Source organism: Tupaia chinensis, unplaced genomic scaffold, assembly GCF_000334495.1.
Source record: "Tupaia chinensis unplaced genomic scaffold, TupChi_1.0 Scaffold139457_1, whole genome shotgun sequence".
Classification (NCBI taxonomy): Eukaryota; Metazoa; Chordata; class Mammalia; order Scandentia; family Tupaiidae; genus Tupaia; species Tupaia belangeri.
In genome coordinates, this window is record NW_006199342.1 from 585528 (window position 1) to 599785 (window position 14258).

Genomic DNA, 14258 nt, shown 5'->3' on the forward strand with positions numbered 1-14258 from the left:
CGCAGTTTAACCACCCGGGTACCACCATTCTTGTCTCCACCAACTGATTTTGTGACAATCGCAAGACCCTCCTTTTTCTTTTCGATCCTGGATTTAGTGGCTGAGTATTTTCCTCTTGTACATGGCCTTCCTGGAATACATGGCAGACCGGGAGTATCTGCCAATGCCCTGGACTAGGACGGGGTTTCAGCTGCAATGGGGCATCCCTTCTTGGGCTTTTTAGCCTTGGGGTCACCCTTTTTAACCTTGCCACTGGCGTCAGCCTTCTTGGCTTCAGGTTTCCTCTCCCCAGTATCCTGCTTCGTAGTTTTTTCACCTGCCATCTTGTATAGTGGGAAAGACAATCATTAGCTCTTTTATCTTCTTTGTCCAATTTTTTTTTTTGCTCTTATTTGGCTGATCTATTGTAATTTAAGACAGACTCTCAAGATCATTAGTTGCCATCCTTTCTTAGTTTCTAATATAAACACTAGAGGCCATAAGTGACCCATATGTAGGTCAGTGATTCACAACTTAGCTACACATCGGCATCAGCTGAAGGTGTAGATGCCCACCACAGAAATCCTGACTTACTGGTCTGGAGTGTGGTCTTAGGTGTTGAGATTTTTAAAGTAGGTCATCAGTTACCATATGTGTCTCATATATCCTCAAAACTCAAGTGTGTTTTATAGCTTTGGAGTGTGGCGTTCTAAATATGTCTATAAGATTGAGCTGGTTAGTTTCATTCAGATTTCTGTATCATTCGTTTTTGGGTTTTGTTTTGTTTTTGGTCTGTTTGATCTGTTAAGTGACAAGTGAGATGTGTTAAATCTCCCACTATGTTTGTGAATTTTTCTTTCTCTTTATAATCCTGTCAATTCTGCCTTAACATATTCTGCAATATGTCATTAGGCATACATAAATTTAAAATAACTAAATTTTCCTGATGAAACCCTTGTTATGAGACACTCGAGAATTTTGCTTTTACTTATTGATTGATTGATTGATTGATTGATTTTAGAGAGAGATTTTTGCTATAGGAGTGTGTACTCACCAGAGACAGAAAGCGAGAAATTACCCTCGGCAGGATGGCCATGTCACAATTGTTTCTCCTCCATTCTCCTTTTGGGATTTTGGGTATGCACGCCTACATACCTGGTGTTAAGTTTTAAGCCTCTAGGTCCCAGACTTGAAGCACGGCATGGTTGACTATGTGGAAATCCAGTGATGTAACCATTATGCCATCTGCTGGTTCCTCAAGAAGGTTTTTGTTGTAAAGTTTGTTTTATCTCATTTTACTTTTAAACTGGATTGTCAAGATGAGTTATTTTAGACTACTTTAGAACTGTGAATCCAGGCTGCACACCTGTGTGATAGCTGACATAGATTTAAGTCATAAGGGTAGATTTTGTTCCACACCCTTACTTATTAAGTACCAACATGCAGTTTTCTTTGCTGTCTGTGGGGGGTCAGATGTTCAAGCTCACTCTGCCATTGTGGATTTCTTACTTGCCCCCCACTTTATGCAGGGAGAATTATATATTACTTTGGGGCAGATTTTGTCTCTCATCTTTCACATCTCACCAGGCTATGAAAATGGCTGCTCGGAATCACCAGATTTAACACAAGTTCCCTTAAGGTCAAAGTCAGTTTCAGTGGCTTGCTTCCCTGACTTCTCTGGACAGTGTCTTCACTTACTCTTTTTGGTCAAAGTATTTTTTACTATTTATTTAATTATTAACTCACTCTTCTATTGTATCTTACAGATTCTGTCAGTTGTGCTTTAGTCAGTGCTCAGCTGGGCATTTCTTCTGTTCTTCATGAGGTTGACTGGGTTCAGCCAGACAAATGGGCTACTGTGAAGGGCCCAGGATGGCTTCTCTGACATGTCTGCTGTCTTGGTAGAGATGGCCCAAAGGCTGTACTCAACTGGGGCTGTCTACCAAAGCCACTTATATCTGGCCAGCTTGGTGGCTCCAGAGATGCCATACTTATTCGCTGATAGCTGGCTTCCCTTAGAGCAAGTATCCCAAAGAACCACATAAAAACCACACAGTCTTTTCTGACACCACTTTGGAAATCACCCAGCCTCACTTCCACTCCCTTAGTTACAGGCAAGTCCTACAGCTAGTCTAGACTCAAACCAAGGGGAATTAGCTCCACCTCTTGACAAGGAAGAGGTAGGGTTATATTGTATAGAAAAGTGTTGGCTGGAGGTGTTATTGTGTTCATTTTTGGAAAATACTACTTGCCATACCTATCATTTCCAGATAACTTATGACTCAAATGTCAAATTTCAGAAAGGCAAGTTTGGCAGGGTGAATGAGTAAAAATCACAGCGAGTGCAAAGTATACAAGCCATGAGAGAGTAAATGATTAACCACCCTCCAATGGCAACTGAATTGTTCATACTGTAGAAATAGTCCTTCCTAACAACAGTCCTGTTCTGTTGTTGGAAGATAAAGCTCGTCCATCTCTAGCTATAACAAAAAAGACTTAAAAATATTATATGTTGAAACAAAAAGAGGTTTTTGTGCTGCAGGGTATATGTGCTGGGTCAGTTTTCTCCTTCAGGTTTAGTTTCTATTTCCAAGTGCTTTGATGGCCTGTGACTCTCACATCTGCAGGAGATCAAACCCTGAGCCCCAGAGCATAGCCAGAGCCCCTCCCTATGCACAGATGAGGCTCATTTTCTTCCTCTGCCAACATCTCACACTTCTGAGATTTTTTTTATTCTTTTTTTTTTTGAGAGGTTTTTGCTATAGAGCACATGCGCTCACCAGACAAACAGAGAGAGACAGAGAGACAGAAAGTAAGAAATCACCCCCCAGGGGGGATGGCCATGCCGCAATCCCTTCTCCTCCATTCTCCTCTCGGGATCTTGGGTGTACATGCACACGTGCCCAGTGTGAGTTTTAAGCTACCAGGACCGGGACGCGAACCGCGGTCAACTACATGGGAGTTCAGCGACAGCCATTACACTCACTGTTGGTCCCTTTCTGAGACATTTTAATGTTGAAAGAAAATTATTACATCTCCATTATTATTGTGTATACATGTGTACACATGTGTTTTCTTTAAAAAAGTATAAAATTTCTTTTAGATAATTTTGTATACATTTTTAGGATTATTTATTTTATTTTATTTATTATTATGATTATTCAGTTTGATCTGAGAAAGGAGAGTGAGAAAGCAAGCTGTCAGATCTGGGACTTGAACCTCAGTCAACCATATGGGAGTCCAGCACCTTAACCACCATACCACCTGCCGAACCCTGTATACTTTTTAAAGAATTTTTTATTGAACTTTATATGTTTATTCACTTTATTTTATTTTTTTAATTTGACCAGAGAGGAACAGAGAGAGAGACAGACAGAGAAAGCAAGCTGCTGGGGCTGGAATTCGAACCTTGGTCAACCATGTAGGGGTTTCTGGCACCCCCTAACCACCATGCCACCTGTCAGCCGCCCGGCCCTTGTAAAGACAGAAAAAATTACAATTTGAAATACTGTTTATATATAGGATATTATATATACACAAGTGACACATATTCACTCCTTGGCAAACATCAGAATATTTAAAAAAGGAAAAAATAATGCATATCAGTACATGGTATTTTTAGGTATTTCTAACATTGAAAAGAACTAGGCTATTTCTTCTAGTTCTTAAAAAGTGAGGCTAATGAGAGGCCAGCAGGTAGCATAATAGTTGGGGCTTTGGATTCTTGTGTGGTCGACCACGGTTTGAGTCCCAGACCCAGCAGCTTGATAGCTCATGCCAGATGTGTGTATGTGTATGCCCAAAATCCCAGGAGGAGAATGGAGAATGTATTGCAGCATGACCATGCCCCCTGGGGTGTGATTTCTCATTTTCACTCTCTCTTTCTCACTCTCTACCAAATGCACACACCCTATAGCAAAAATCTCTCAAAAGGAAAAAAAAGAAAGAAAAGAAATATTACTTGTTAGCCAGAAAACTATTACTGGTCTTAGAACTATTCATGGTTTTGGGTAAATTTTATTTTAGAATGAAAATTGTATGTGCTAATCATTATTATAGCAAGAATGTTGCTTTTTTAAAATTCTGACTTCTGGTTTACATGTAATTGGTGTGTGTCATCAGTATGGGCTACAGTATGGCTTTTTAACACATGCATGTAGTATATAATAAATCAAGGCTGTGCACATACTCATCTTCTTTAACACTGAACCTTATATTATGTTACCTTAAAAAAGAACACTTTATAATATATATTAACCAGATTCAAAATAATATATCTTACTTGGTAAGTTAGGTGATATAACATTTTTAATTTAACAATTATGCTAAAAAGTGAGTTTAGGGCCACAGGTGATATGGAGGTTAAGGTGCTAAATCTCAAATGGCCAACTCCACAATTCTAGACCCAGTCCCAGCAGCTTGAAGATCATGCTGGGTATATGGGTGTGTGTTCCCAAAAATCTCAAGAGGAGACAAGGAGAAGGGATTGCAGTGTGGCCATCCTCCAAGAGGAGACAAGGAGAAGGGATTGCAGTGTGGCCATCCTCCAAGGGGTTCGATTTTCAAGCTACCAGGTCTGGCACCTGAACTGTAGATTTTGGGAATCCAGCACCTTAATCACCACACCACTGCTGGCCCTAACATAAAGAGTCTAATTTCTTCTTTTTCTCTTTAAACTCTCTCAAGAAATCTTTATCCTCAAAGAAAGCAGCTCTTGAAATAAAACTATGGTTCCTGTAATTTCACATTACATTCATTGCTACACTCTTCACATAACCAGCTCACCATTTCTAACTATAAGCCAGCACACACAACATGGAAATCTGAGGTCTTTATCTGGTGACGTAGGCCCTGCAGCTCATTGTATTGGAAAGAGCGTAGGACTTGAAGTAGAAAGCCCTGCGTAGCCAACTTGGTTTGAATCCTGGCCCTAGGGGCTTGAAAAACACGTAGATTATGTGTGTGTGTACATGCCCAAAATCCATAAAGGAGAAGGGATTTTGGCATGGCTGTGCCAAACTGGAGGCATTCTTTGTTTCTCACTGTCTCTCTTTGCCTTTTTGTCTCTCTCTGGCAAGCACACACACCTTCTGCAGATAAATAAATAAGGAAACTTCATAATAATGACATTTTATTTTATTTTTCTTATTATTTTTTTTCTAGAGAGATTTTTGCAATAGGGTGCATGCACTTCCTGGAAAGACAGAAAGTGAGCAATCACCCCTGGGTGAATGTCCATGCTGCAATCCCTTCTTCTCCATTCTCCTCTTAGGATTTTGGGCACACAAGCACATGCGCCCAGCATGAGTTTCAAGCGTCCAGGTCCAAGACTTGAACCATAGTCAGTCATGTGGAGTCCAGCAATGAAACCATTATGCCATCTTCTGGTCCCAATAATGACATTTTATTGATGACTTTTCAGTGTTTGTAGCACTTTCAAATATGCTCTTGAAAAATTCACATACTATTGTGAGGAAATATTACCCCCATTTTCCTGATGGGAAAATAAGGGTTTTAGGACAAATTGCCGTATTAAGGGTCATAAGGCTGTTGAGGCTGTAGCCAAGGCTAAACGCCATGTCATCTGACTCCACATCTAGTGCTTTTTGCTTCCTCTACTGAAGCCTTACATTTGGAAAATAAATTTTTTTCTTTTTTTTTTAATTAATTAATTAATTTATTTATTTATTTTTATTATCATCATAATCTTCTTCATATTACATTGGATTACATATAACTTTACAGTGTATTACATTGTTTCTTCAAAAGGGAATGCCATGCACGTCAGTCAGTACAGAGACATTAATCTCCCCACTTCAACATTCCATATCTTTTCTGTTTTCCCCAATCATTATCTTTATTATTCTAATTATTTTTATAAAACAGTCAATTGCTATTTCTCGTTTTGCTTGTAAAAATACTTTGCCCATCATGAAATACTTCTCAGACCAATCCAGTTGAGAATACTATACATGTCATCATGAACAGTTAACAGGTTTCTCTGCCACTGTTAACATTAAAATACTCCTTTTGAGGAAGAATTTTGTATACATGTTAACTGGTGAGCGATACAGCACACAAGGTGCTATTTCAGCTTCACTCTTTCACTAGTAGGTATCAGGTTTTTTAATATATTTTTCTCTATTCATGATAGAATGTATGTGCATGCATATGAGAATAACAGATAAGGAGAGAGAGAGACAAATGAGCACTCTCCACAAGGTCTGGTCAAACCACAATCCCCTCCCTCTAGTTCTCTAGCCCATTAGATCTTAGGCACTTGCACACATGACCAGTGTGTTTTAGGATGACCTGGCCAGGGATTAGAACTATGGTTGCTAAGTAAGATCTGGCTTCTCTCTGTCTCCTTTTCCTCCCTTTATTCATGAGAGTACACACATGTGAGAGAGAGAGAGAGAAAGCACCCTCCAGTGGGGGCTGGCGTTGCCACAGTCCTCCTTCCAGTTCTCCATCCCATCAGGATCTGGGGCACACATGTGTGCATCCCCCACTTGTTGCTGCCAGGGCCAGGACTTAAACACCAGTTGGCTGTGTGGTATCAGGCCTCCTCTGCAGAGCACTTAACTGCTGCACCGTAGGGCTGGTCCAGTAGATCACGCCTTTCTTGAGTAACACGTTACTGCTCTGCCATGGGACTAGCCTATAGGTATCAGTTTCTACAATGAGCAAAACAGTGTCCTCACTGTTGACCCAACTCAAGTCGAGCTGCACAGCTACGTCACAAGGGACTCAGGCCCACAAACATTTTCCTTTTTGCTTCATCTCTTCCAGAAGTCAGTAGCAAGAATTATTGCCATAGTTCCAAGTTACAGATTCCTCATAGAAGCTACAGGGGGTGAGAAATGTATTTGAGGAGAAGAGGCAATCCATGACAACAGGATTTAAATATAACTTTGAAAAGAGTGTTGGGGGGAGAAGCATAAATATTGCAGAGTGGCAGTTAGTGATGAGAGAGAACCAGAGTGAGGCCTCAGGGCTTTCTTCTATCTTTTCCCTTTTCTAAAATTCACTATGCCAGCCACATTGTAGATTGTCTTATCTGTCCATGAAATCATTCCCTGTGATCTCTATTGCTCATTCTGTCTTTTGACAAAAGAATCCTATTTGAATGGAGGTTACAGAGGTGTTTTATTATTTTTTTCATGTGAGTAAAATAGTATTCGTAGGCCAGCTACAGTGGCGTAATAGTAATGGAACACTGTCATGCTGAAACCACATGCGAAGAGGTCCCAGGTTCGCATCTCAAGGTTTCCCTGTAAACATTGGACACATGCCTGGGTCTTGCCTGGCAAAGGCTGGGAATGGATCATGGCATGGTGACCTCATTGGGGGTATCTCTCTCTCTCTCTCTCTCTCGGCGCGTGTGTGTGTGTGTGTGTGTGTGTGTGTCTGTCTCTCTCTCTCTTTTATGGAAGAAATAAGTAAATAAACTTTAAAAAGAAAAAAAGAACAATTTTTGTAGGAAAATTAGGAAATAAAATAAGCAAAAACTTGAAACCAGTAATCATCTATTGTCCTGACACTACTTGTTAACAAATAACCCATATTAACATTTTGATGAATGTCTCAGCTTTTTGATCGGAGTGGCATGGCATGGATTACCTGTTCTTAATTAGTAATACTTTGTTTGATGGGTTTTTTTTGCATTAAGTGCTAGGCTGAGATGTTAAGTTCCACTTGTCTAAATTTTCAATAATAGAAAATAAATAACAACAGCCTCCTCAGTAGCTCTATGGCAGCTATTCAGATGCAAGTCATTGTGGGCGGTTTTAAATACAGAAGGTTTTATTATCATAGAAAAAATGATATTGTTTCTCAGAAAGTCTTATGACCTGCACTTTGCTTGTGGTTGTTGTGGTGGGAGTTGTGTGTGACTCACAGGCCAGGCTCAAGGATGAGTCTGGCAAAGACTCCTTTCTTCTCCACCGTGTTCAGGACACTCAAAGGAAGTCTATTTAGTCTGGCTAAAGTATGATATTACACTTATTATACCTTCCATGGTAGAAATTAGGAATACCCTTTTCTAAGATACTTCTTTGAAAAATGTCTATTTCATTCATATATATATATATGTATGAGACATATGTCACCTAAATAACAATTCTGTTCTGTTTATTTTCACCACAGGCAGCAATAAGGAAAGAACTGAATGAATTTAAAAGTACAGAAATGGAGGTTCATGAAGAGAGTCGACAGTTTACAAGGTAGGTAGACAAAATGCAGGTGAGCATGTTGAAAATGCTTAAGATGGTAAATAATGGTAGATAGTTTTTGGGTTTTGTTTTTAAAGTTTTGCTATAGGCCGTGTGTGCTTGCCAAAGAGAGACAGTGAGAGGGAAAGTGAAAAATCACCCCTGAGGGGTGATAGCCATGCTGTAGTCCCTTCTCCTCCATCCTCCTCCTGGGATTTTTGGGCATACAAACACACATCCTCGGAATGATTTCAAAGCCACTAGGTCTTGAACTCAAACCACTGTTGGCCTTATGGGAGTCCAGCACCTTAACCACCACACCACCTGCTGGCCCCAGTGGTAAGTGTGTTTTATTTTATTACAACTAAAAATTCCTTAAATGCATAATTCAACATAAAACCATCAAATGAACATTCTGCTTCTCCCACAGCCATCCTTGTTTGTTTTACTGGGAACCTAAAAGTCTTCGTGGCAATTTTAAAGACACGACAGGATCAGACTATCAGTTTCTAAAAATTTCATCACAAGCTCGGATATCTCTCTTAAGAACATTAAGACTAATCATGCTGAATAAGAATTTCTTCAAGTAAATCCTTTCTTTTGAAGAAGTCTAAATACTAAGTTTAAAAGGCTTTATATTTTGGTTCCTGTCCTAGCTTTATCTTCTGGGCCAGAATACAAGTATCAACATCCTTTATTCTGCTTTTGAACTCATTGAGTTGTCTGCCCAGAATAGATGCTGGTGTGAGTCAGTGTGGGGCACGTGTGTCTCTGGGTTCATAGCTCACAGTAGACATAACTTGGGCTAGATGCGATTTCCCAGAAGACAGAATGAGAATCCCATTTTACCAGAGCCACAATCTCTAGATTCCTGCCGCGTTTCCTCCCAGCACAGCTCACTTTCTAAGGCTACCAAAATTAGAGGGGACCCGAGTGATGACACTCTCTGACATTCACATTCACAAGTGTTCTTTTCATTTTTTATCTCACAGCCTTATGTGCTTGGCTCTGTGTAGCAGGTATGTTCCTAAAAATTGGCATACAAACCCAATCTGTAAAAATTCACTTGATAAAAAGCATACCAGAACAGGACCAGCTCTGGGGCCTGTCGTTTAAGGTATCCAAATCCCACATGGCTGACTGTGCAGTTTGAATCCTGGACACAGTGGCTTGAGAAACACACCAGGCTTGTGTGCATGTGTGCACATAATCCCAGAAGGAGGGAGAAATGGAGGAGAGATTGCTGCCTGACCATGCCCAGCCAGGGCTTGCTTGCTCCCTCACTCTTTCTGGTGAGCACACATGCCCTCTGACAAAAAAAATAAAAAATAAAAAATACCAACATGGATGACTACTTGAAGAAGATCATGTAGGTCTTTATGAAAAACAAATACTGATCCCTGAGGCTTGAACCAGCTTCTGTGGGGCAGCAACACGTCATGCCACACCTGTTCCCACAGTGGTTCCTCATGATGGTGGTGCTCCTTATGGGGAGCATGTCACGGGACAAAGAAAACAGCACCATAATTTAAAGTAAACCCCTTTCCTGAAGTTCATGGGGGGCCTCTGTTATCATGGACTTGCTCCACAGCTATTCCTAACTTTTCCCTAAGGGTATTTCTTCTTTCTTTCCCCCCCTCATTTATCACGTTTATTTGTATTTGTATGCAGGGCTTTCCGCTATCCTGAATATGAAGGATTTTTCTCCATTTGAAGCCTTTGCCTTTTATAATCTACACTTGGACTAATTATATGCCTCTATCCTCACAGACTAATTTGTCCCCCTTTTTTCTCCCTTCTTCTTGGCAGCAGGAAAATTTCATGTTGGCGTGTGTACCTGTAGCTGCACTTTTCTAACATAGTTAATCATGGAAGGTGGCTGGATATTTGGGTGACAGCAAGCTAACTGAGGCAGTTGGGCAGCTGAGAAAATGACACGTGTGTGGATAGCTGAGTCTGGCCCCCGAGCTGCAGTGACTCACATAGAGCAGGACAGCTTTACTTGTATAGCATTTTCCTAGAAATCGTAGTATAGGATGACCTTACCTTCACTTGATAGCTTGATACAAAGAATGAATTATGGTAGACAATAATCAAGTGAAAAACAATGCATTTTCCCCCTTTTGTTCTATTCATGGTGTAGAACACATGTACCCACATAAGAGAAGGAGAGAAAGAGAAGCACCCTCTACAGGGTGTGGTCTCCATGTGATCCCCTTCCTCCCGCCCACTGGGAATTTGGGCATGTGTGTGGTATGTTTCAGGGTAACCAGCGGAGGATTTGAAGTGGCATTGGCCCTGTGGTTTCCAGCTCTGCGGTCTAGTATACGGGTGGCCCATGCTACCAGACTGCACTGAAAACACAATGCATTTTAATGGCATTCTCATTTTATAAAAAATATTTATACTGAACAGTTAATTTTTGGTTACATTTTGTGAGCAATTACAACCAAATTAGGGTCCAAGGGGGTCCAGCAGTTAGCGTAATGGCTATGTCGCTGAACTCCCATGTAGTCAACAGCAGTTCGAGTCCTAGACCCGGTGGCTTAAACTCAGGCCGGGTGTGTATGCGTACGTGCCCAAGATCCCAAGAGGAGAATGGAGGAGAAGGGATTGCTGTGTGGCCATCCCCCCTGGGGGGTGATTTCTCGCTTTCTGTCTCTCTGTCTCTCTCTTTCTGGCGAGCATACGCACCCTATAGCAAAAACCTCTCAAAAAAAAATTTAAAAGTTAGTGCCCAATAAGGATCATTTCCTTTTTTCCTATGTACATCTTATGTGCAAAATTAATACATTCTGGGCTAGCTGGTAGCATGGTGGTTAAGGCGGTGGATCCCACATAGCCAACTCTGGTTCGAGTCCTGTACTCAGTGGCATGAAAATCATTCCAGCAAGTGTGTGTGCATATGTGCCCAAAATCCTGGGAAGAGAACAAAGGAGAAGGGATTGGGGTGTGACCATCCCCCAGGGGGGATTTCTCAAGTCCCCACCTCCATCTCTGTCTCTTTTTGGCAAGCACGCATGCCCTATAGCAAAATAGTAATAATAATAATAATGATACATTCTAGGCCTATAATGTAGACCTTTCTAGATTTTTTTCTGTGCATTTCAAATGTGCGTATATATAAAATATATGATTATATGTATATATGTATTTATATATATATATATATCCTCTTGTGTAACATCTGGATAAATCTTTCTGTAGATATATATATGGATATATTGACTGCAAGGCATTTCCTAGATATTTTACCATGACTTATTTAATGATACAAAACAATTATTCTATTGATGTTTATTTATGGAATTTTTGCTTTTTTCATTATTAAAAGCAATGCTACCTTGGCTTTCTTTTTTATACACATGTATCTTTGTGAATACATGTTAGTATTTCTGCTGTGGTCCCAACCAATTTTTCTTTTTTTTTTGAGAGATTTTTGCTATAAGGCACGTGCACTCACCAGAAAGACATCCCCAGGGGGGATGGCCACACTGCAGTCCCTTTCCCTCCATTCTCCTCTCGGGATCTTAGACACGCACGCACACGCACCCGGTGTGAGTTTTAAGCCACTGGGTCCAGGACATAAACCGCGGTCGACTACATAGGAGTCCAGCAGCATAGCCATTACACTAACTGCTGGTCCCGTGGTCCCAAATTTTATTTGCTAAGTCACTGAATGTATATTTCTTTTACATTCAAGAAGATGCTATTTTGTTCTTTTTCAGTTAATGACCTACAGTTTGTGGGCATGCATCGTCTGCTTATTCACCCTCATCAGCATTTGGTGGGGGACAGTTTTAGAGGTTTATATTTTAAAAGATGAACAATAATATCTCATTTAATTGATTTCTGTGATGTTGGCATCTTTGCATGTCTTTATTGACCTTTTTTTTTTTTTTTTAATTGCCAAAAAGAGCATGTGCTTTGCCAGAGAAAGAAAGAGAAAGTACCCTCCAGTGGGTTGTGGTCACACTGTGATCCTTTTTCTCCATTTCTGTTTCCTAGAAGGATTTGTGGTGTGCACACACACATACATTTTTCAAGCTACCAGTGTCTGATTTGAACCATGATCAACCATGTGGGATCCAGCTTCCAATGCATAACACATAACCACTGTGCTACAGGGCCAGACCTATTTTCTTTTGGTTGGTTTGTCTTTCTTTTATGAATTAATACTAATTTCTTGGCTATTGTGGCTACCAGCCCATTACTACATATAGCGTAATATTTTTCTCCATTATAGTATTAATCTTTTAACTTCTTAAATGATCATTAGTTTCAATTTTTGCATATTAATATCTTTCTGTATGAAAATACTTCAAAAGTTCATGGAAAAGTGGAATTAAAGTACAGTTTTACTTATTTTTTTTTTGAGAGGTTTTCACTATAGGGCGCGTGCGCTCGCTCGACAGAGAGAGAGACATAGAGACAGAAAGCGAGAAATCACCCCCAGGGGGGATGGTCATGCCGCAATCCCTTCTCCTCCATTCTCCTCTCGGGATCTTGGGCATGGACGCACTCGCGCCCAGCGTGAGTTCTAAGCCACTGGGTCCGGGACGTAAACCGCAGTCGACTACGTGGGAATCCAGCGACATAGCCATTACGCTAATTGCTGGTTCCCAGTACAGTTTTATTTGAGTATAAAAAAATTGAAATCCACCCATAGTGTTTTCATAATACCTATTTTTCATTAAGTATTTGAAAACCCCTTTTCACCTGAGTTTTCTTTTAATATACAGATGGGTCAATTTCTGAATTTTTATTTTTTTTCTAATTAGCTGTTTGTCCCTGTCCTGTCATACTTTAATTAGAATAGATTTGTAATATGTTTTTATGTCTAATAAGGTATTTTTTCATCTTCAAAATTCAATTTGCGATTTTTCTATCTTTACTCATCTAGAGAAATTTAGAATATGGTTGTTGTGTCATAAAATATTCTATTGATATCTTTATTGATTATGAAATATTAGTAGAGGGACTAGCAGATGACATAATGGTTACATCACTGGACTCACACGTAGTCAGCTGAGATTCAAGTCCCAGACCTGTAAGCTTAAAACTCACACCAGGAATGTGTGTGTGCATGCCCAAGATCCTGAGAGGAGAATGGAGGAGAGGGAATTGCAGCATGGCCATTCCCTGAGGGGTGATTTCTTGCTTTCTGTCTCTATCTTTGTCTGTCTCTTCAGCAAGTATACATGCCTATAGCAAAAATCTCTCTTAAGAAAAAAGAAAAAGAAATATTAGTAGATGCAAATAGATATATTTTTAAGGGGGGAATAGCAGTTGATATCAAGGGTAAACTTTAAAAGTTTCCCCCAAAAAATACACTGATTAACACCTTTAAAATGTCTTTCCAGATAAGGAAAAATTAAATATTCATATCTCCAAAGTAAATATGCCTTGCTTGAGTAGTCTTAAAAACTTGGCAGTAATATTAATATCTACTGCTATTTTTCCACTAATTTGTTATATGACATCATTAGAGTTACATTCCAGAAAGAAAATATTTTGGCTCTGAGACATAACAATCATACTTCAGGTTTTCAATGTTTCTTTTAAGAGGAAAAGGTTTCAGTAAATACTACTGTTTCTAATCAAAATAATCAAAACCATGGTAATGTTTTACATGTCAAGAATTACTCATGTAAAAAATAGTGATATTCTTAGCATCAGCTACCCGTGGGGGGAATAAACGCCCCATGAATCATTACCTAGCCCTTTCAATGCAAGCTAGCTGTACAACAGCTCTGCTTTCTCATTAGCGACAGAGATTATTTCTTTATACCAAGTAAACCTTCCCTTCAACACCTAAGTCTGTTAACTCCCTTGTGGATTTGGGGCGGTTCGTAAGTGGGCTGAGAAACCCTGCTTCCTCTACCCAGGTACTCTTTATCCCACACAGTGATGGATCAGCGAGCACTGGCAGGATCTTTTTCCCTGTATAACTCCCTTTGTCTGGCTCTCAGGAGAGAGGCACAAGGACCTGGTAACATTGGTTTCCCCTGGGGAGGGGAACTATGGCTAGGGCAAGCATAGAGTGGAGACTTTCCACTGTTCACT

At 40.1% G+C, this 14258-nt stretch overlaps 1 protein-coding gene across 1 annotated transcript in view; it reads left to right on the forward strand.

Moving 5' to 3' along the window:
• Positions 1-14258, forward strand: part of PHACTR2 (phosphatase and actin regulator 2) — a 193243-nt gene that overhangs the window by 162930 nt on the left and 16055 nt on the right. Inside the window, exon 12 of the mRNA XM_006161910.3 lies at positions 8128-8204. Coding sequence (XP_006161972.1) covers positions 8128-8204 — 77 coding nt within the window. The remainder of the gene's footprint in view (positions 1-8127; positions 8205-14258) is intronic.